Raw genomic sequence first — 23022 nt, forward strand, 5'->3', positions numbered from 1 at the left:
GTTAACCAAAGCATCCCCACTGGCCTGAGTACTCTTATATTGCACATATACCACGTTTTGTCTTAGGCATCACAGACAGAACAGTTAAGAAGCACTGCAGCCTTTACAGTGGCATCTAAGGCAGAAGCGGCATCTCCGAGTGTCCCATCCCAGGTTACAATACTGGTGCTTTTCCTGTCAGCCATTTTCTAATAATAAATAAGTCACTTGAAATGAAGTATATAAAGTCAAGTGAAAATGACACAACTGGGTATGACAAGAACTTAAGTAACAGCACTCGATGTATAATTGCCAGCCATATATTGACCTTTATTTTCTTCTGGAAAAAGCTATTAAAGCTCTAGAATACTAAAGCGTATTCTAGAAACGTGAACAGATTTTACTGCAAGTAAGTCCCAAACCAATAATTTAAAATGTGCATATACAGAAAAAAATGCTCCATTTAATTACCTGTATAAGAAACATAATATCTCATTCATTTCACTCACATTTCACTCAAAACTACTGAATGTCAAAATACCAAATCAGTTTTTTTGTCAACAGTATTTGAACTGGAGATTTGTTTCCTTTATGATACATTTTACTTTCCTCATTGTAACTCTTTATGTGACTACTTTTTTCATAGGTTAACAGTGGAAACAGTCGTGAATTCTCAAAACTCAGAAATATACAAATAAAGTCACTTGGAAAAAGTAGGGCATAAATATATTCACCTATGCAGTAGCAGCATCTGACAATTACTTTTACAAAGACGTTAATGCAGAAGACATTTTCCCATAGCTCTGAAAAAGCTTACTTCCATGGCAGCAAAGTCAAAAAACTCACTTTCTTACAGAAAAAAGTCTAATGAAGAAATTGGATTCCCCTGTAAAACACTCCTTTTTGATTTTCAGCAAATTGTACTGAACTTGTCAAATCATCTACCTATTCACTTCTGTAACAAACTGGTAACATAAACTACAGCAGAGCACACTGAATAATTAATTTCCAGAGTTCACCTTTATTAAAAACAAGGTTTTTGTTGTGAGAACAAATAATCTCTCACTCGTAGCTTGAAAGCCTAAGATAGGATCACTGGATTCCAGGGTTGCTACCAGCTGCTTAGCAACCTGTCCTACTTGTCTTCCTTCCTTCCTGTTGTACAGAACTGTGGCCAGAGGAGTTGGCTGGCGATAGATGAAAACTCGTCGCAAGCACTCGCAAAGAGCAGCGTAGGAGTAATCTGGAGCACAAGCCATGAACTTCTTGTCTTGTTTTGATGCTTGGACATAACCTGTATAGCCCAAAACCAAGTAGAAGGGATAAGTAATATATAGGTTCCAAGAAAACTTTAACTGCCTGATAAAAAACAAACTTAAAAAATAATATGCAATTTGTAAGAAAAACCCCAAAACAAACAACAACCAACCAAAAAAACCTGACATCAACAAAAAAAAAACCCCAAACCATCAAACCATTCTTATTACATAAGCCAGTACTTTCTTTAGGGATGCATGAACCAGTTTAATACCAATATACAATTCTCGTGTACCTCATCTTAACTGGTGGATTGGATACATATGTACAGCAAGAGACTCTTCCCACATCTGGCTCCTTTCTGCCTCACAAGGTCTTTCATTTTCTCAGCTGGATCACAAGGCCACAGACATGCTCCATATGGGCAATCTTGGACAATATTAGCAGCCTAGAATAAATCTCTTCTCTCTCCTCATCTCCCAGTGTGTAATTACATTTAAAAATTAGAATTTCTGAGCCTACCTAATCTTGAACAGACACTTAAAACTTGTCTTCTGTTTAGAACTGACTTTAAAAAAGAGCTACTTTTTAACACACTGTAATTTTTGTTAATATTCATTCAGAAGGAAAAAAACCCTTCCTTTTCCACTTTCATTACAGGACTTCAGTATCAAATAGACTCATTTAAGACTGATTTCCTTTCATATTTCTGTAAAGGGAATTGAGATACAATCTTTGCAAAGTGATCTTTCTGCAAGGTTATTTTTTTCACTTCCATTGAAAAATGCTTGCCAATGGTTATCACATGGGTCAATAAGACAGGAAAAATCTAAAGGTCATTTATTAAAACACCTTACCATAAGATTACACACACCTAGACATATAATCAATTAACTGCAGCTATTGCCCTGACAATGCTGTGTCAGTGTTAAACTAGCAATTATGCTTTTCAGTCTCTAACTCAAGGTCACTTATCCAAGGAACTCTCCTTTTTATTATGCAGTTCTGTGCTTACATCCTATATATGGTCTGAAAAGGCTTGCTTTCCTCCCAGGGCATAAACATTTCATGTCTATGTTCTGTTATTTCTAAAATTAAGCTACCATGCTGCTATCAACAGAATTATAATAACATTCAATTCAGATTTACTTAAATCAAATATCAACATAAGCCATACCAGAACTATTCAGATAGAAAAGTCTCAGAAGTGTGAGACTTCTTACCTAAAGCATTAAATGTTGCAATATGTTCCCACATATTCTCTGGTTGGTCAGAGTGAGGCTGCCAGAGAAGAGCATCAACATCATGCCTCAGGCAGAAGCATGGCATTTCTTTGGGATTCACAACAACTGAGAAAAGATACTGGTTGCTTCCAAGATTAATCTGAAAACAAAACAAATACAAAATATTGATTTAAAGCCCAAATAGCAGATTCTGTTACACGTACTGCCAAAGTTAGATGATCAACAGTTTTATGTTTGTTACTGTACAAAATGTTTGAATACATTATGCTGTATCTCAGTGATCAACAGCTCAATACACCTGCCTTACACATTTCAAGGAGATGCAATTCAGTTTGTTGAAGTACAGTAAATTCACGAATACAAGCCGCACTGACTATAAGCCGCATCTCTGGGTGTTGGCAAATATTTTGGTTTTTGTCCATAGATAAGCCGCACACGAATATAAGCCGCTCTGTCGTTCGCAGCGAGGACCCGCGTGCAATTAGTAACAGAACCGCGGGAGGGCGGGGTTTACTGGCTGAGCTAAGGCTGTGCAGGCTCGGCCCGCTAGGGGCCACTGACGGGGCCAGGTGGCCCAGCCCGGTGCTGCCGCTCGGGGCCGGCCGGCGCTGCCACTGGGCTCGGTCACCCCGGGTCGGCGCTGCCCCGCGGTGGCAGGCAGGGACGGAGCTTCCCCTGCTCCTACGGCAGCGGCGGCGGGCGGGGACGGAGCTTTCCCGCGCCCGTGGCGCCGGCGGCGGGCAGGGACGGAGTTTCCCCGCTCCTGCCGGGGCGGCGGCGGGCTGGGACAAAGCACCCCGTCGGCTCCCCGAGCCGCGGCAATGGCTGCGCGGGGCTCCCGTCGGCTCCCCGGGCCGCAGCAATGGCTTGCGCGGGGCTCCTGTCGGCTCCCCGAGCCGCAGCAATGGCGGCGGGCGCTTCCCACCCCCTCCCCGGGCCGCAGCAATGGCGGCGCCGGCTTCCCCCCCCCTCCCCGGGCCGCGGTAGGGGCGGCGCCGGCTTCCCCCCCCCTCCCCGGGCCGCAGCAATGGCGGCGCCGGCTTCCCCCCCCCTCCCCGGGCCGCAGCAATGGCGGCGCCGGCTTCCCCCCCCCTCCCCGGGCCGCAGCAATGGCGGCGCCGGCTTCCCCCCCCCCGCCCCGGGCCGCAGCAATGGCGGCGCCGGCTTCTCCCCCCCTCCCCGGGCCGCAGCAATGGTGGTGCGGGCTTCCCCCCCCCTCCCCGGGCCGCGGTAGGGGCGGCCCGGGTCCCCCCTCTCCTCCCCGGGCCGCGGCAATGGCGGCGCCGGGCCCCCCCCGTCTCTCCCCTGGGCTGTGGCAGAGGAGGAAAGAGAGCTCTCCCGCCTCTCTCCCCGCCCCCCGTGCTGCCTACAGGGAGCCAGGCTCCACCCGCGGTGCAACAAAGTAGCGATTTGTAACAATCGCAAAATGCCGACTTTGCAGCTGCTCGGCTCAGCACTCTGGCAGGCACTTCTGAGGTTGTATTAGCCGCTCCTGATTATTAGCCGCATTTCCGGTTTAGGAGCAAAATCTTAGTCAAATTGGTGCGGCTTGTATTCGTGAAATTACTGTAATATTCAGAGAAACACTATGTCCACTACACAAGTAAATGGGAATGTGCTTTGTGCAGAAATTATTCTCTAGGATAGATCCTAACCAAAAACTTCTTGTGTTAGGAAAAGATTCTCTGTAAGTTATATCTGGTTTTCTGCAGGGCTAACAGGGAAGGAAATACTATCCCCCTAAGGTAAAAGCTGGCAAGCAGTGAAACAAAGATTAGTTGGAATACTAAAATTATGAAATGTCAACATTTTTTAATTTACTCACAATCAAGTAGTTACTAAATTTCAGATTAGTACACTCTTCAATAAAAATGTTTGTAGGAGTTGTGGGTAAAAAGCCTCATTTCTAAAGGAAAAGGCCCCATAATTGCTAACAAGAAACCCCAAACAACTTGAAAGAATAACTAAATCAAAGTGAAAATATATTCCTGTATGCTGAAAAATATACTGAAATACTCATATTTCTACATACTCTAACAAGGACCAAAACCACAAGTTCCCAAGAAGAGGCTGAATTTAAATATTTCCTACCCACAGTAACTGTCCTTTGACCATAATGCTTTAAACACATTAACCTTTGAATTACTTTCATGCCACCCATTTTAAGAACTCTTTCCAAGCACCCTGCAGTTCAAACTTGCTCCACAATATCTTGCTGCCAGCTAGAAAGCAGCCTTTTGTGATCCCATGAGCTCATGTTCTTCCTGATCTGTGAAATGTCTCTGGGGCATTTATTACCCTTCAGTGTGAGTAGCAGTAGTTTAGGCTGAGTTATTCAGAATTTAATCCAATCTGGCCTTGAAAATCGCACAATTTACCAGGCAACTCAAACCATGCTACAACTATGATGTAGTTTTTGCTTTCATCCAATTAAAAAAAAAATACAAACACAAAACCCCCACAACATCGAGTTAATCTGTAATGTTTTCATATGATTTTGTTGTTTCCAACTCTAGGCACAATTAGATCAAATCCTAGCTTACTGTTAGTCAGGGTTGCTTACAACCCAGATCAAGCCCACTATTCAAGCATTTTGCCCCCAGTCTGTTATTTTCAATGTGATTGACAAAGAAGTATTATCTATGTTCCAGTTTCTTAGTGAAAAAGGTTAGGTTTCTACCAGGTTGTCTGAAAAATTATTGAAGAAAAAGCAAACTAAGTCATCTAAAGAATTTTATGCCACTGAAAAAGACCATTTTCTTAAAATTACAGTAATTTCACGAATATAAGCTGCACTGACTATACGCCGCATCGCCGGGTGTTGGCAAACATTTCGTTCTTTGTCCATACACAAGCCGCACCCGAGTATAAGCCGCTCTGTCGTTCGCAGAGAGGACCCACGTGCAACAAAGCTGCCAAATAGTAACAGAATCGCAGCATGGCGGGGTTTACTGGTTCGGCTCGGGCTGTGAGGGCTCGGGGCTGCCGATGGGGCCAGGTGGCCCAGCTCGGTGCTGCCACTCGGTGGGGCCGCTCGGGGCTGGCCGCCGCTGCCGTTGGGCTCACTTGCCCCGGCCCGGCGCTGCCCTGCAGTGGCATGGGGGACACGGAGCCCTCCGGCACCTGCGGCGGTGGTGGGAGGCGGGGATGGAGCCCCTCCCGCTCCCGCGGCGGCGGCACGCGGGGACGGGAGCCCCCCACCTCCCCCCGAGCCGCAGGGTCAGGAGGAGAGAGCCCCCGCCTTCCCCCCGAGCCACGGGGCCAGGAGGAGGCAGCTCTCCCGCCTCTCCCCCACCCCGCGCTGCCTGCATGGAGCCTGGCTCCACCCACCGCGCAACAGAGTAACCAATTTGTAACAATCGCGTAAATGCCAGGTTTTACTGGCAGGTGCTTGACTTGGCAGTTTGCCCTGACTCAGTTTGCACTTCCGGGGTTGAAAATGTCAGAAAATTATTCACATATTAGCTGCTCCTGAGTATAAGCCGCATTTCCGGTGTGGGAGCAAAATTTTGGTCAAAACGGTGCGGCTTGTAATCGTGAAATTACTGTACATTGATATAACTTTGTTTTTTCAAATGGCTCACTTGTGAAAGTATATGTATTTTTTTAAATCAGAACAAAAGGAGCTTTGCTTTCATATTAAAATGACACTGAAGGACACATATGGATTGACAATTTCTGTTGCTACTGTGATTTGATATTATGGGAGAAATTTATGTGATTTCAACAGTCTACAGATTTTTGTACTGATAATAGAGGTCTAATTCCAAACAAAAAATGTTTTGAAGTTTTTCTGTAATAATTTGCAGTACTTACTATATGAGTGACTTTCAAGGTATTGCCATCAAATCTGCACAAGCTTGCACCGTCTTCAAGAAAAGCATCACATTCTTCTAACTCTTGAGCATTACAAGGTGGGTTTTCCTTTTCAGGGTTTGGATTCTGAGAAAAGAACAAACCACACTGAAAATCAAAACTACTAAAAAATATATGAATAAAAACCAAACCAAACCAACAACCAAAGAACAATTGAACATGAAGAATTATTTGCATATCCATACATACTGAAATATTAAACTATTATGTAGTTACTTAAAATTAATAGAATGATTTCTGCTGTGGAGGACAGCAGAAGTGGTAGGTACAATAAAATTACAGTAGTTTCACGAATACAAGCCGCACGGATTATAAGCCGCACCCCCGGTGCCTCGACAATGTTGCTGTCTTTGTCAATAGATAAGCCGCACCCCGAATATTAGCCGCACTTTCGTTCGTCGCGAGAATCCGTGCGCAGCTTTCACAAATTGGCCAATTAGTAACAGGATCGCGGCATAGCGGGCTTTACTGGCTCGGGGCGGGGCCAGGCAGGCTCGGCCCGCTCATGGTTGCCGACGGGGCCGGGTGGCCCAGCTCAGCGCCACGGCTCGGCGGGGCTGGCCGGGTGGTGCTGCCGCCGCCGCCGGGCTCGCTGGCCCCCCTCTCCCGTCAGCACCGCCCCGCTGCCGCGTTCGCTCGCCCGGCTGGCAGGGCTGCCGCCGCCGGGCTCGCCGTCCGCCCCGCTGCCGCTTTCGCTCGCCCCGCGCCGCGCCTCGCGAGCGCCGCGCCCGCCCCGCGCCGCGCCCGCCCCGCTTTCGCGGCTCGCGGCGGCGCTTTCGCGGCTCGCGGTTCGCGGCTCGCGGCGGCGCTTTCGCGGTTCGCGGCTCGCGGCGGCGCTTTCGCGGTTCGCGGCTCGCGGCGGCGCTTTCGCGGCTCGCGGTTCGCGGTTCGCGGCTCGCGGCGGCGCTTTCGCGGCTCGCGGTTCGCGGCTCGCGGCGGCGCTTTCGCGGCTCGCGGCTCGCGGCGGCGCTTTCGCGAGCGCCGCTTTCGCTCGCCCCGCCGGCAGGGCTGCCGCCGCCGCCACCACGCTCGCCGGCCGCCCCCTCCCGTCTGCACCGCCGCTGCGTTTCCTCGCCCTGGCCGGCACTGCAGGCCCCCGCACCGCCGGGCTCCCCCACGCTGCTGGCCCCGATTATGCTGGGCTTCCCCCGCTGCCAGGCAGCCCCACCCGCCGGCCTTCCTGCTTCTGCCATGCTCCCCTGCACTGCTAGCCCCAGTTCTCCCGGGCTCCCCCGCCCTGCTGGCTCAGGCTCTGCCGCCCGCCCCCGACACTGCTGGCCCCGCCTCTGCCAGGCTTTCCCACCTCTGCCGGGGCCAGTCGGGCTCCAGCTTGGCTTGGGGCTGCCGCGGGCTCTCACTTCCGTGTTGGCAGCTTTTAGAATTTTGTTAATAGATTAGCCGCCCCGGAATATTAGCCGCACTTCCGGGTTTCCACCAAAATTTTGGTCAAATTGGTGCGGCTTGTATTCGTGAAATTACTGTAATTTCAGTTTGAGGAAAAGTACATAGGACACTAAAACATGCGACAATAAATTCTCTTCTCTAAATAGCAAAACATCCAATCCTGAAAACATATGCAAATTTAGCAAATGTACATCAGTATAAAATTGTTTCAGCTTGCCATCAGTAATGTTATTTTAAAAATTAATTTATTCATTTTATAAGCAGATCTAAATACATGACGCATTTTAGCTTTGCTACTACTGACTTCAATTTATTAAAATCTGTTCAAAATTAATGAAAGCTCATAATTAAAAAATCATCACTTTAAGCTCAGTATGAAGTACAAAAGAAAAGAAATTTGAAGTTCCAAATAAGTCTATGGTCAAAAGATATAGCACAATATCTTGCTCACAGATACTGAGGGAGAGAGGAGAGAAATCAATCTGGAGTACTAAATAGAATTTATTTTAGCAACACTTTTCAGTCTTATTAAAAAACAAAGTAATAATCCACACCAAATACATCAAAAGCCACAGAGAGGTAGACTTCACAAGTTTCAAACGAAATGTTATTTTCTAATTAAATCAAGTATCAAGCAAATAGTAACTAAAAATTACATTTTACTTTAAGTAGACTTCTCATGTAACAAAAATGCCAGAAGGTTCATGAATCATGTTTCCAGTTTCCTAAGTTTTCCCTTTAAACACGTCATTTACACTCACAGTCTATAGGTCAAGTACAGTATCCCTAGGAAGACAGTATAAAAGTTTTGCTAACTTACTGATAAACAAGAAACAGACATCTTTCAAAATCATTTAATTAATTGCTTTAAAACAAACTGGCACATCCCAAATGGTGGGAACCAAGTTTATTTTCACTGTTAAATCAGGTTTCTGTTTGTTGCACAGACACCATTGTATAGATTAAATTCAGTCCCCCTTGAAGATGGTTTTACTGTTCAAAGTACATTCATAACTCTAGTGCCATTAGTTTGTTACAGTTTCAATTAAAAATGAATGAATGAACAGTAAATGAACTGATGAGCTGGGTCAATGCAGTGCAAATTAGGGTATCAAGAAAAGACAACATGCAAAACAATACTTTTAAGTGTTTGATTCTTGACTCTTTACCATTACTTCAGAGGTAAGATGCATCAGGCTTTCAGCTATTTCAGAGCATTGGGAAGGGTCCATAATGAGTTCCCCTCTTGTGTCACCAACAATTAGCTCTGGCCACCGGGATCCCTCATTTTTCTTAATCAGAGAAATTTCCAAACTAAAATGCAAAGAGAAGACAGAACTGTCAAAAAGCTCTAAATGTAGGTAAGAGCACTTCTCTTCAAACTGAATTAATAAAGAAAATCACATAACAGAAGCCATTAGCATTCAAATTATAAAATAAACTATTTTACCAAAAAAATTCTGAAGAAAAACAGACCAAGGATGTGATTTCTAATACACAAACTTCAGGGTTTTCAATGTAAGTGTAGCTTACCCTGAAGCAGTCTCATTAAAATACTTCAAATATGGCAGGAAATTACTTGTAAAGCAATCTATTCAAAGACTGTCAGAATTTTACTACAGAGGTTTATTTGAAACATAAGCAGTAGTTCTTAGGGCTACTTAAGTGTGCCCTACCTCTATATAAAATCTGGGGCAAAAATATGTGTATTTTATAGACCTTAGAAATACTGTATCAATTAATTATGTATATTGTCTATCTAAAATCATATCTCAGAAGAAGTAAGATTTCCATAACATGTAAAAAAACCCCAACAACAACAACAAAGAAAACCCAGTATAATCTCAAAACTATTAGGAATAACTAATTAAGTAAACCCAATGTAAGACATAGTCCCATGCACCAACATAGTAATTCCATTTAAACACTGTGTTGGAGAAACACATAGATATAATGATAAAACTGAAGTCAATTTTATTAGAGTCACTTCTTAGATACACCTACATGTTTCCAGCAATGACAGCTGCAGTGTTCCTGACAGAAAACCCTCTAAGTTACTAATTATAAATCAATAGATTTATAGTGGTGCTGCAGTATGAACATTAAGAACTGAGTGCAACTTATTACACTGAAATATGAAATTATTCTTTCTCAATAATGTAAAAGCCTGAGATTCATGTAATAACACTCACTTGAATGAGTAATAAAAGTCAAGTTATTCAGCTGAGTTAATTTTCAGCATGATACCTAAAAACCAATAACTCCACACATTTTAATCACAGTCAAATTTTAATATACAGTAATAGTTTAATCTATATAAAAATATTAGTCCCTCCAAATTTTTTTTATCATTACTGTCCTTTACAGTTAATCTTCTGGAAACTGTAAAAAGCCAACCTTATTATAACAAGAAGGGAAGCCTTTGTTTCAGATAAACAGCTATAATCTGTTGAGTGGATCACCTGGTGGTGTACATGCTTCTTGAGTTCATTAAAGGTGTGAATATCTCTGAGATAACCAGACCAGAGTGGGGAAATGAATACATGGCTCAGGTCAGGCAGAGTATGGAAATTGGACAATGCAAAAAGAAAAATCTGACTGTGTTTTAGGGAGCTCTGAATTCTTGTTTTGCACCCTCTCCATTCTTTCATATTTTTATTTCAGAATGAGAAAAGCATCTAAAAGTTACTTCTCAAATAAAAGCAGGAACATTTCTATTTGAGGCCTACAGTATGTTAAGTTCACACAGACTCATTTTCCATAATGCACATTATATATAATTTTTTAGGAAAATATATTACAGAATTTATAAGTCAAGCCTAAAGAATTTCCATTGGATTATTACTAAAATGCTTGTTTGTGGAAAGTAGAAGAGAAACTAACACAAACAACAAGGTACACTCAGACTGATAAATCCTGAAACACAGTGAAAAAAAATTGTTGAACTAATTAAGTTTACTCTTCTTACAAATGTATGTTTAAAATTTTGATATTAGGTGGGGTTTTTTTTCCTGGAAAATAACTGCAAAAGGGATTACTTTCACAGTTAGATAAAGAAACAGTACTGAGACAGCAAAAACCAGTGAACTGTTTTCAAGGGAGAAGACATTCTTTCAAGTATGGAGATGGAGTGTAGCATTAAATGAGACCATCCCAGAAGGGCCAGAAGTCAGATATGGTGTATGTTTTGAAATCAGTTCCTATCAATAAAAAAACCTAAAAAAATATATACAATACCTTTTGTCCTCTCTAATTACCCACGTGCAGCTTTCATGGTCCACAGATGAGTAGAGCTTTCCTTCTATCAAAGGAGGCTGGTCTTTTAGTGTAACACATATATTATCAGGGGAAAACCGTATTTTTATGTCATCTTTCGTGATGTCTTGAGGCAGGTGAACTGTTACAGTCAGATCATCTTCAGTCTGCTGCCAGTAGTACAGAGGATCTACAATTGGAAACATGCAGCAAAATACAAACTAGGTTACAAGGACTGTTGGATTCCACAGCATTCAGTGGTGAGACATTTCTGAAAGTTTTTGAAAGAGCTGAAATTAACTTTACTCTGAACAATTTACACAAAATATATATTTGGAACAAAAAACCTGGTGAGGAACAGCTGACGGAGTTGGGATTGATTAGCCTGGAGAAAAGGAGACTCAGGGGTGACCTTATCACTCTCTACAACTCCCTGAAAGGTGTTTGTAGTCGGGTGGGGGTTGGTCTCTTTCTCCAGGCAGTAACCGATAGAAAGAGAGGACACAGTCTCAAGCTGCACCAGGGGAGATACAGGTTGGATATTAGGAAAAGATTTTTTACAGAAAGGGTGATAAAGTGCTGGAATGTCTGCCTGGGGAGGTGGTGGAGTCACCATCCCTGGATGTGTTTAAAAAGAGACTGGATGTGGCACTCAGTGCCTGGGTTTAGTTGAGGTGTTAGGGCATGGGTTGGACTTGATCTTAAAGGTCTCTTCCAACCTGGTCATTCTGTGATTCTGTGACAAGCTACTGCATGCTAGACGTACATGCCATTCAGAGAACACTTTTTTCTTATATATTTTGCCAAAAGCTATGCTGACAATTCAAAAGACATGATTTTATAAGACTAAGTACCTCAGCTAATGGAGATGAAATAAAACAGCTTGCCCAGAGGTAGTGATTGACTTTTTATATTGTGTCTAGAACCTGTCTGATTATTAAACTGCTAGAAGAAATGGCCTTTTAAGAGAAATATTTATACAAAAGGAAGGCTATGACAGCATGGGTGGGTAATGCACAGAAAACAGAAATACAGATGAATATATTTTCTAAAGAGCAATCTTATACAAGTTACCTCTCTATGCTGAGAAAAAAGTAAAGTATGAGTTCCCCTTGAGAGCTCTCAAGCTGTCACAACTGAACACGAGATTCCACTGATCAAAGGCTCATACCAGCAACTGTGACTCTGGAAGGAACCTTGCACTGTAGCACTTTGCTACAGCTGCCCTGGGTCAGTCACAGGTGGTAGAATTATACTTCCCCAGAAACTATTACTATCTGAGACATGACAGCCTTCAAAATTCTAAAAACTGACACAAACTGTATCTGATATTAAAAGTCTATTATGCCTGCAATTTTATATAACTGTGCAAATAAAAATAAAGCCTACATAAGGTTTAGCAAAAGGCAACTGCATTATGGTGCTTAGTGCACTGAAGAACTCCTTTACGTCTAGAATTTTATGTACAGACAATTCTTAATAAAATTACATATAAAATATCACAGTTGTCACAGTGTTTAACATTAACACATACCAGAAATCTGATCCTTTTGTATTATTTTCCAAATAGATTTTCACACTATTGACGAAGATTGTGCTACTATCCTTCAGTTAGAATTTATTCACTTACCAATGCCTCATATGCAGAAACAGAAATCAAACGTGAAATAGTACAACATAATTACATAAACATAAACATTACAGAGTTTAATGATACTTAGGAACAAACAACATAATTACATAAACACAGACATTACAGAGCTTAATGATACGTAGGAATAAACAACTGTATTAATAGGTTTTTATATACCTAGTTTTGTTTTGATTGCAAAGAAAAAAAAGTACGAATGCATTTTGTCGAATTTTTTCTGAACTTTCCCACTGGAGAAAAGAGAACACTTTACAGGAGTCTTATTCTTTCAAAACAATTATTTAAATTTTAGAAAGGCAGGAATAAATTACATATCGAAAAGCTTTGTGATGAATAACAGTTTGAGGAGGTCAATGCCCGTCTCCCATCTACAAAGACTGGTTTCTTAATTTGAGTATTTCAGACAGATGCCTAAATTTAGGCATTAGAAATCCAACTAATACAAATATACAATATATGTCTGTCTGAAAAATATCCTTTTTCTTAAGATGACAAAATTCTTTACATGTATCCTACCCAAAAACACAAGCACCTGATACAGGTTTATGCAGAATACAACTTCCAACAGTAAAGGCAAATAAACAAAAGTCACTCTGTCCCTGAGATAGATATTAAAACGTTTATAGCTAGAGTTTCCAAACAAATGCTAAACTAACAAGATATGTCCCAAGTCAAAGAAGAAAGCAGACTCTTACCTTTCTTTTCATTTGATACTTTGGAATCGTCATTTTCTTCTAATTTGTCACTTTCACTTTGCAAAAATGTGAATGGTTTGTGAGAAACAATCATTAGACCATCCCCACTTGGCTCTATTGCTGCATAATGGGGGACTGATTTTCCTTGCAGAACTCTCCTTTTAATGATTTCATATCCATGATCACCTACAAAACAAATTTTTTAAAAAATCATAATATATTTATAGAAGACAAATTATTATCACAGTATAAATCACAGTACCATGGTTTTTCCAATGAGTTATACTGGATTGAACGAAGACTGACTTTTATTCTCAGGATGTCTTTGCTGATCACAGCTAGCCCAATACAGCCACTGTACAAATAATTTTTTTCTTGTAAAGAAGGTCAGAAGAAAGCTAAGCATATCACATTTTGTGACTCATAAGGCAGCATGGTGGTTCCTCATTTCAAACTTTTACAACAAGTATTCCTAAAAGTTTGATTATCAAAAGAAAACCAACTTTGAAAGGGTATATCTTTGTTACAGTCCTCTGAAGCATCACGGAAGATATGAAAAGATCTAACCACTGCCCCCATTCTGATTTATTTTCATGCTTCCATTTTTTTGTTCTTTGGTAACACAATAGTGATGAGTGTGATCCCTTTGTCCAGTCTGCCAAACAGCACAGAGATCTCACATTCTGTGGTGTCAAGAGACATAACCATGTTTTAAGGCTTTGCTTTGATGAAGCACAGATTTTGGCAATTTAAGAAATGACTTGCTGATTAACTACTTACTTTTACTAAAATCTGATTTTATAAACTGCATCCACAGAGTTTCAAGGAAAGGCAAGCAACAGAAATTGCCTACAGATGAAAGAGATTGTAAAGTATTGTAATTCCTCAAAACAGCTTTTATCTTTTAGACTGGTTCATACATCAGCCTGATTTATGAGATTTTGTTTAAATTAAATAAAAATTTATTTCTATCTTCATAATTAAAGATTGCTTTGAATTTTGTTATTTGCATCTCTACTGACAGTAATTTCACAAATTTTCTGCTCCTTGGAAATGCTGGAGTACTGGCAAGACATTTTGAAGGGTTTTTAAATCCACTTTTAGGGATTACAAGAATATTTGTCATAAGTTATAAAACACACAATGTAAAAAGAGTTTTTTATGAAAGTGTACAGTATTAAAAAATAGAATATAAGTCTGTGTTGGTGCTCTCATGAGTAACAGTCTTCAGCTTTAGGGTGACAGTGATACTGATTTAGTTTTTCTTCTAAGTTATAAACAGTAATATTCAGAGGTTTCTTTCTCTTTGAGCTGGTCACAAAAACATAAAGCAGTTGGTATCATGGCTTTCTGAGAAATATTTCCATCATCCAAGGTTTCAACAGCAGAAAACATAACTAAAGCCACTGAGGGCAACAAAGCTGGTGAAAGGGCTGGAAAGAATGTCCTATCAAGACTAGGTGAGGACTGCAGGCTTGTCTAGTTTGGAGAAAATGAGGCTGAGGGGCAACCTCATAGCTGTCTACAATCTTCCTAGGGAGGGGAAGTGGAGACAGAAATGCTGAGCTCCTCTTGGTATCCAGTAACAGGACATATGGGAATGGTTCCAAGCTGCAGCAGATGAAGTTCAGACTGGACATGAGGAAGCACTTATGTCCTGACAGGGTGGTTAAACACTGGAACGGGCTTCCTAGAGAACTATCCTATCCTGTATGTTGAGGAGATGGAAGAACAGTAACAACATAACGGTATGCCTCAAATGCTTTAGTTCAACTAGTTAAAGATCTTGTTTCTACCACTATCAAAATTTTATTTCTTGGAACATAATGAGCAAGACCATATCACAGTCATTCCACGAAGTTCTATTAATTTAATCCACATGGTCTTTAAATCAGATATTGTCACATGGGGTCTTGTATCCTTTATGTAAATCATGATATTTAATGTACAGTAATTTCACGACTATAAGGCGCACCCTTTTGATTAAAATTTTTCCCCGAACCCGGAAGTGCACCTGATAGTCTGGTGCGCCTTATCTGATGTACAAAGATGCGACATTTGCCACCCCGGAAGTGAGAGCCGCGAGGGGGGGCGGCGCCGCAGGAGCACTGAGTAGCGATGGGAGGGCAGCTGCAGGCAGCCCCAGGCACAGGGAGCAGTGCGGGCAGGAAGGCAGGGGGCAGCCCCGGGTGCCCCCAGGCAACAGGAACAGCGCAGGCAGGAAGGCAGGGGGCAGCCCCGGGCGGCCCCAGGCATCGGGAGCAGCGTGGGCAGGGAGGCATTACTACTTCCTTACTTTGTTGTGCGTGGCGGCCCGAGCCGAAGGGCCACAGCCAATAGGGCCGGAGGGGCCGCGGTGCCGTGGCCAGTGGGGCCACAGCCGATAGGGGCCAGCGGGGCTGCAGTGCTGGGGGCACCGGGGCCACAGCCGATAGGGGCCAGTGGAGCCGCAGTGCTGGGGGCAGCGGGGCCACAACTGATAGGGGCAGGCGCGGCCAGCGGGGCTGCGGCCAGCATGGGCCAGTGTGGCCACAGCCAATAGGGGCCAGTGGGGCCGCAGTATGCTGAGCCGAGCGAGGGACGGGCGGCAGGGCGGTCGGGCTGCCGAGCCGAGCGAGGGACAGGCGGCAGGGAAGCGGCGCTGAGCCCAGTGAGGGACAGGCAGCACGGCAGGAGTGCCGAGCTGAGCGAGGGAACGGCACGGCGGCTCCGCGGAGCCACGAGGGGGAACAGCACCGTGGCAGAACGGAGCCACAAGGGGGAGGCGGCCCCACGGCTGTGCCGAGCTGTGCCAGCCGGCACCGGGGGTGGGTAGGAGGGCCAGGGCCCACTGCACGGGGAGGGCGCCTGGGGCTGCCTTTGAAAGCCTACGCCAATCTGTGAAAAATGTTTCCAAATTGAGCCCCTGCCAGTAAACTCCACTCGCAGGTTTCCGTTACTAATTCGTTACTTTGTTGCGCGCGGCACCGATCTTTGTGACAAAAAAAAAGTGCGCCTTATAGTCCGGTGCACCTTGTATTATCTACAAAGTTGCGAAGTTTGCCGACTCCCGGGGGGTGCGCCTTATAGTCCGGTGCACCTTGTGGTCATGAAATTACTGTACATATATATGGTCATATTGAATATATAAAGTATAACTTGTCAAACTTTATTAGGACAAAATATTAATTAGTAGGTATTAATACACTAACATATTTTCAATGTGTTGGTCTAAAATTAATGGAATAACTTAATATTCTTATTGCAGGAAAAACTAGAATATGCAGTATTTACTTTTTATGCTACAGGTCTCACATTTATCTCACACTACTTCCAATCCCACCACACCATTAATTGGAAGCTAAAAAAACCAACAAAAAGAACATGACCAAACACCTATATCCATCTGTACAATATTTTAAAAAATACATAAGACATTAGTTAGAAATAATTCTGTACAACCTCGATTTTACAAGACCAAGCTAAACAGAAATTGCATTTCATAGCACTTTACTTGAATGTTATCTTGTTTTCTAATTATCTTAATGACACAAGTGAAAAACTGAACTTCTTCCTGTTTTCCAAATATCTGTCAAAATTTAGGTCAATATCCAAAAACTTGATCTCAAAATATAAGAAGAAATTACCTATGTAAAATCTAAGCTGTGGAAAATAAATATCAGAACATGTGTAAAAATAACTTCTAAGACTAAGAACCATGATTTTTTTTTTTTTTAACATTACTCACCAGCAACATAAATGTAAAACACTTACCCTCTTTTCTTTCTTCAATTGTAACCCATTCCAAGGTAACATGAAATCCACTTCCTTTTGTGTCCAGGTCATCTTTTTCTACCCTAAGCAGCAGCACAGCTACTGAAAGCGCATCAGATTTTATAAATGAAACACTGTGTGCTACAATAAATGGACTTCCTAGCTCCTCATTAAACACAATCTAGAAGACAAAAATGTAGTAAAAAGTCAGACAGTTAAAGCTGGAAGCCTTTCTCTTTTAGAGAAAGCAAAAAGGGTTTTAGCGAATGTCAAATCAGTAACAGTTTGTCTCCCACAAATCTCTCTGCCAATACGAACTCACAAATGTCACACATTTCTAGTTCCTCCTTCTGTGGCTATCAAGTCACTGTACTGAAATGCTCCTAAATATTACTGTTTATATTAAACAATCATTATAAGAACCCATTAAACACTGCACAAAGATCCCCAAAACTGTCTGCATTGTGGCTGTTTAGCACTGCAATAAATAGAGGGACAGCAACTGATGAAAACAGGGTCCATAAACGCTGCCTGTCAACTGGGCAGTCACATTCAAGATGAAAATGTAAGCATTTCATCTCACTAGTTCTCTAGACACTTCAATATTCTGAAAATCTTTGTAGACCTTCATTCATGCAAACAAGAAGACGTAAAGGTCCAAAGCATCACTGTCAGTGTTCAATCATCTAACATGCTATCACTTAGCTTTGCAAGGAGATCCCATTTTCTTCCTCCACGAAGTAAGAAACAAAAAGCTATAATGCAATGAAGGAGAATAATATTCCTGTTTAGGAGAAGCTAGGGTTAGAAGTTCTTGAATTTTTATTTATGCACATGGATTGGGAAAGTCCATCCAATATTTGGATGTGACTAGGTAGGCAGAATACATAACTATTACTGTAATAGTGAAAAGCTAATAAGCACCACTGTGAATATAAAATGTCATTAATTATGAACTTAAAGTTATAAAATTCATTAATTAATGAAAATTTATACTATATGAAAATTATTCCATTAATTTCATACAGAAGGACTCCGTATCTTATATCATGAGACTTTTGGTACCTATAGCTGGAAGTTTTCATTCTAAAAACCATGTATTCCAGTTTTTTTCAGAAAGTACTCATTCAGCAAAAGAACAATGATAAAAACAAAATTAATCCAAACAACAGAGAAGAAGAAAATAAATGTTATTTGCTGGATGATTAACATATGAAAATGGAAGAATAAATTACAAAGAAGAATTCAAGCTGCAGTGGTTGAATGCGTATAGATTCAATCCAGCTGTTGTTACTGAAACTTGATCGTTTCAGGTAGAAACCTGATAGAAACCTGAAGTTTGAGGATTTATAGGGCTGTGATATTAACAACTCGAAACCACTGGATGCTCAACACACTCAACAAGTCAATTTAAATGGTGACAGAACCTCGGATATAAATCTTGTCTTTTCATTACACTAACAATTTCAATGTAACTTATTTATGTCTCAGCATTCTCACAAAGAACAGAATAAAAACCAGACGGTATTTTTTACCAAGAATGTAAAAACAAGATGATCAATTTCCTTTCCTGAACTCTTAAGATGTATCGAAAACAGCTAATCCACCATGTTGAAATCTTCCACTACAGTATATACACCTATGTTTTTGCCAATACCAAAACATGTGTGGTTTCTTAGGAAACTACCCTCTGACAAACAAAATAGATGCAAAATGCAGAGACTTTTTACCAGATTCATCTTTCATAAACCAAAAGGAACTAACCACAGAACATGAGACCCACAGCTTCAGGTAGAAATGTAACAATAATATTTGTTGTGTCCAAGCAGGATAACAAATGCCGTTATTAATGCAGTTAGATCACTTTGATAGGGATTTATGTACAAATCCTAAATACATCATTGCAGGACATACCTCCCACTTTTCAGATGCACTGTTTCCACGCTTGCCTGATTTAATTAAATACAATCTTCCTGTACCATCAGAAAGGGTGACCCATGTGGAGGATGAAAAATGCATTGAGGCACAAAGGCGATTATCACACGCAGTCAAGTCTGTAGGTAGCCTGAAAACTTCTCTTGGTTTTTGTAGAGCAGTGTCCTATAAACAAACAGTCATGAACTAAGACTTTATGAAGTATTTATTAATTTCAGTAAATACTACAGGCAAATTAAGAATGATAAATCTCAGTAGCAACGTACCAGTTCTGTGTATCATTGGAATATATCTGGAAAAAAGTGGGTAGCAAGCATAATTCCCACATACGTTGAAAAGGTAGAGGAAATTCATCAAACTGGTTTCTGTGTTTTCTGACTCATATTTAGCACTTTTTCCTGCAATTTTAAGTAGTAATTATATTTTGCATTAGAAAAGGTTTTTATTTTCCCCTAGCATTCCTATATAATAATCACTTACCTCAAGTAATTCTAGTCCCAGGAAAAATGTGGAGACTTAAAAAGAAATGAAAGCCACAGAATTGTACTCAAACTAGTACATAAAACTCACCTGTAAATTTAAAAGAATTTTAGCTTATTCTCTCGCACAACTGGCAAATACAAATTTTCATCTTTCCTAGAGTGGTCACTTTATTCAGTAAGTTAAGGGAAGTAACACCTACGATTAGCTGGCAAAGAAAAGCTGTCCTAAATCATACCACATTTTCAAACAACTTTTTTATCACATTATTTTTACACTACGGAATTAAATCCAGTTCGTGGTCAGTCACTAATGGTTTTCCCCACATCTTAGTATTGAGTCTAGTCCTGTCTAATATTTTTGTCAATCATCTGGATGAGGGATTTGAGGGTACCCCCAGTCAGTTTGCAAAAGATACCAAGGTGGGCAGGAGTGTTGATCTGCTGGAGGGTAGGAAGGCTCTGCAGGTGTTTGAACAGGCTGGATTGATGGGCCAAGGTCAGTGGTATGAGGTTCAATATGGAAAAGTGTTGGGCTCTGCCCTCGGGTTCACAACCCCAGCCAGCACCACAGGGGAAGAGTGGCTGGAAAGCTGCCCAGTGGAAAAGTACCAGGAGTGCTGGTCAACAGCAGCTGAACATGAGCCAGTTTGTGCCCAGGTGGCCAATAAGGCCAAAGGCATCCTGGCCTGTATCAGAAATAGTGTGGCCAGCGGGATTAGAGTGATTGTCCCCCTGTACTGGCCACTGGTGAGGCTGTAGCTCAGGTCTTGGGTTCAGATTTGAATTCCCCACTATAAAAAACACACTGAGGAGCTGAAGTGTGTCCAGAGAAGGGCAATGGAGCTGAGGAATGGTCCTGAGCACAACTCTTATGAGGAGTAGAGCAGCTGAGGGAGTTGGGGTTGTTTTGCCTGGAGAAAAGACTCAGGAGGGACCTTATGGTCTACAACTCCCTGTTAGGAGTTTATAGCCAGGTGAAGGTTGGTCTCTTCTCACGAAGGAGCTAGAAGAGAGGTTTAGATGATAAAAGGAAAAATTTCTTCACCAGAAGGAAACAACCCTGGAACAGGCTGCCCAGGGTAGTTGGTGCAGTCACCATCAATGGATATGTTTCAAAGATTGTGGATACAGCACTTAGGGACACAGTTTAGTGATGGACTTAGCAGTGCTGGGTGACTGGTGGGACTCAATGATCCTAAAAGGCTTTCTCAACCTAAACAATTATATGATTCTACTACATGTCAGGATAAGTTTATTTAACAGCCTATTGCAGTGCCACACTGCAATCTTTTTTAAGCTGAGCTACAGATACCTTTTGAGCAGGAATAAACAGAATATCTGGTATAAAGGATACAAATCTGGTGCCACTATCAGTTGTTCTGAATTCAAGTTAATTGAAAGTTACAGAAGCAGTATTCCATAGCTAATTCTTATAGGAAATTAAAAGATGAAAATATATATATACACCATTAAGGATTTTAATTAAGTGTGAGAAGAGTTCTCATTGCCACAATTTTTTAACTGATTATTTGAGCATAAAAAGAAACATGTTGTCTTTGCAAGAAGAGCTTAAGGTCAAGCAACCAAGTCCAACTGCTAAGGGAGAAAACTCTGAATGTTTTACAGCTATTATTTGAATGCTACAAACACCGAGCAATCAACAAAGTTGAGTCAGATGCAAAAAAACCAACCAACTAAAAAATCTCATCAGTAAACCTGACACTACTCTCCCTATTCACCGGGTGTTTAAAGCAAAGTATTGATCGCTGTTGGCATACTGAATGAAAAAAGTCCAACAGTTGTAACAGGAGAAAGTTAAAGCCATTATACAGTATTTCCAGTCAAGTTAGAGTAACAATTTCCTCAATCTGGTATAAAAAACCCACCTGAAGACACATCCATCAACACAGAAGTACTGTATCTGTTGATCACTTTTCATTTTTCAATTATGTGTGATTTTGAGCAAGTGGCAAGGTGTTATATGAACTTCTTTTCCTTCACAGATAACATCTTTTTAAACACCTAAGTTAATAGGGATAATTCATGATATATGGATAACCAACATGCTGTTATATTAGAATCAAAGCTGCTACCAAAATAAGAAATAAAAATAGAAATAATGATGCGTTAGAAAGCCTACGTGTGTTCTTTCACTCTGACTTCAGGATGAACACATTACCCTGTTCCATCTTCTGTTTTAAAGAAGACTGACATTAATTTTAATTCTAAGCTGTACTTAGCCATAACCAATCTCATTTTTAATATACATTTGACTAATATATGGCTAGGCACATTTGTAATGAGACACCTTGTTGATGTTTCTGAACACACATTCCTTTTTATTCATATGCAAACGTGTTTCCTTTACAAAACAGCATGGTATCATGTATTAGGACACATGATAATGCCTATTTATTTCACAGTTTAATCAGTTTTATTTCCCCTAAAACTTGTGACCAGATATTAGTCAAATGCTAAGAAATAAATTTACACACATAGTGCCCTCCTAATAAAGGGATGTACTGGGTGTCTGTGTTGTGCAGGCAGAGGGGACCTGCAGGGGTGGCCTCAGTGAGGAGGGGCCAGGGCTGCCCCCTGCACATACAGCCACTTCCAGCTGGCTCCACTGGACTCACTGGAGAGAGCTGAGCTTGTCAGCTAAGACAGTGGTGTGGAACACAGGTCTGCCTGCAACCCTTGGAACAAACCATGGAAAAGCAGGCTGTCCTCCTGAAACCCACAAAGTACAGATACCCACACTGTTGCCTATGGAAAAGCACACAATGGAACAACTTCCCATACAAGCTTTGGGTGACCTCTTTCTTATCCTACTAGTTCTAACTGGCAATAATTAAATAGTTTTCCCCAAAGTCAAGTCTGTTTTGCCCACCATGGTACGTGGTAAGTGATCTCCTTGGTTTTATCCTCATCCACAGGCTTTTTTCTCATTTTTTCTCGCCATCTTGTTAAATTGGAGGAGTGACAGAGTGCTTGGGTGGGCATTCAGCAGCAAGCCAGGGTTAACCAACCCTCAAGGATAAAACAAAAAATGAAATTGTGACAAGCCACTGTTAAAAGGCTTTCTTTTACGTGTTTCTACTAGATATGCAGATGATCTCAAAAGTTTTGGAAGAAGTCCTAGAAGGTTATTTTGTCACAGTAAGAGTCTGCCAAAGTCTCTGACTGCTATATACTACAAAAAGCAAAGCAATTGTTCTCACCCTATCATCCTCTGGAAACCTGTATTTCCTGAAAATCTAAAACTACAGTTTCAGAATTTTTCTTAGTTTAGTTCTGACCCAGTAATTCCTTCCCCCAGAACCTTGCACAGGCTAAGCAACACGCTCTCAAAAACTCACACGTAGCCCTGGGTTTTCTTTTGTCTGACAAGGTTACGAGTCAAACTCTCTGGTAGTATGACAATGGATATTTTCCTTTCCACACAGTCTTTTCTTCCTTAATGCCCAAGCACTACAACTGTATGTGCCAGA

At 41.6% G+C, this 23022-nt stretch overlaps 1 protein-coding gene across 2 annotated transcripts in view; it reads right to left on the reverse strand.

The window, feature by feature from the left end:
- Window positions 1–283: 283 nt before the first annotated feature.
- The window catches only part of NUDCD1 (NudC domain containing 1), a 33931-nt gene continuing 11192 nt past the window's right edge, over window positions 284–23022 (reverse strand). For both annotated transcript variants that reach the window (XM_033066800.2, XM_033066807.2), the window contains 8 exons: window positions 19029–19214; window positions 17115–17295; window positions 13362–13547; window positions 10998–11205; window positions 8930–9074; window positions 6297–6422; window positions 2460–2619; window positions 284–1273 (listed from right to left, as the gene is read on the reverse strand). In XM_033066800.2, the coding sequence (XP_032922691.1) occupies window positions 981–1273; window positions 2460–2619; window positions 6297–6422; window positions 8930–9074; window positions 10998–11205; window positions 13362–13547; window positions 17115–17295; window positions 19029–19214 (1485 nt within the window). In that variant the 3' untranslated portion in view covers window positions 284–980. The remainder of the gene's footprint in view (window positions 1274–2459; window positions 2620–6296; window positions 6423–8929; window positions 9075–10997; window positions 11206–13361; window positions 13548–17114; window positions 17296–19028; window positions 19215–23022) is intronic.

This window comes from Catharus ustulatus, chromosome 1 (genome assembly GCF_009819885.2).
Source record: "Catharus ustulatus isolate bCatUst1 chromosome 1, bCatUst1.pri.v2, whole genome shotgun sequence".
Taxonomy (NCBI): Eukaryota; Metazoa; Chordata; class Aves; order Passeriformes; family Turdidae; genus Catharus; species Catharus ustulatus.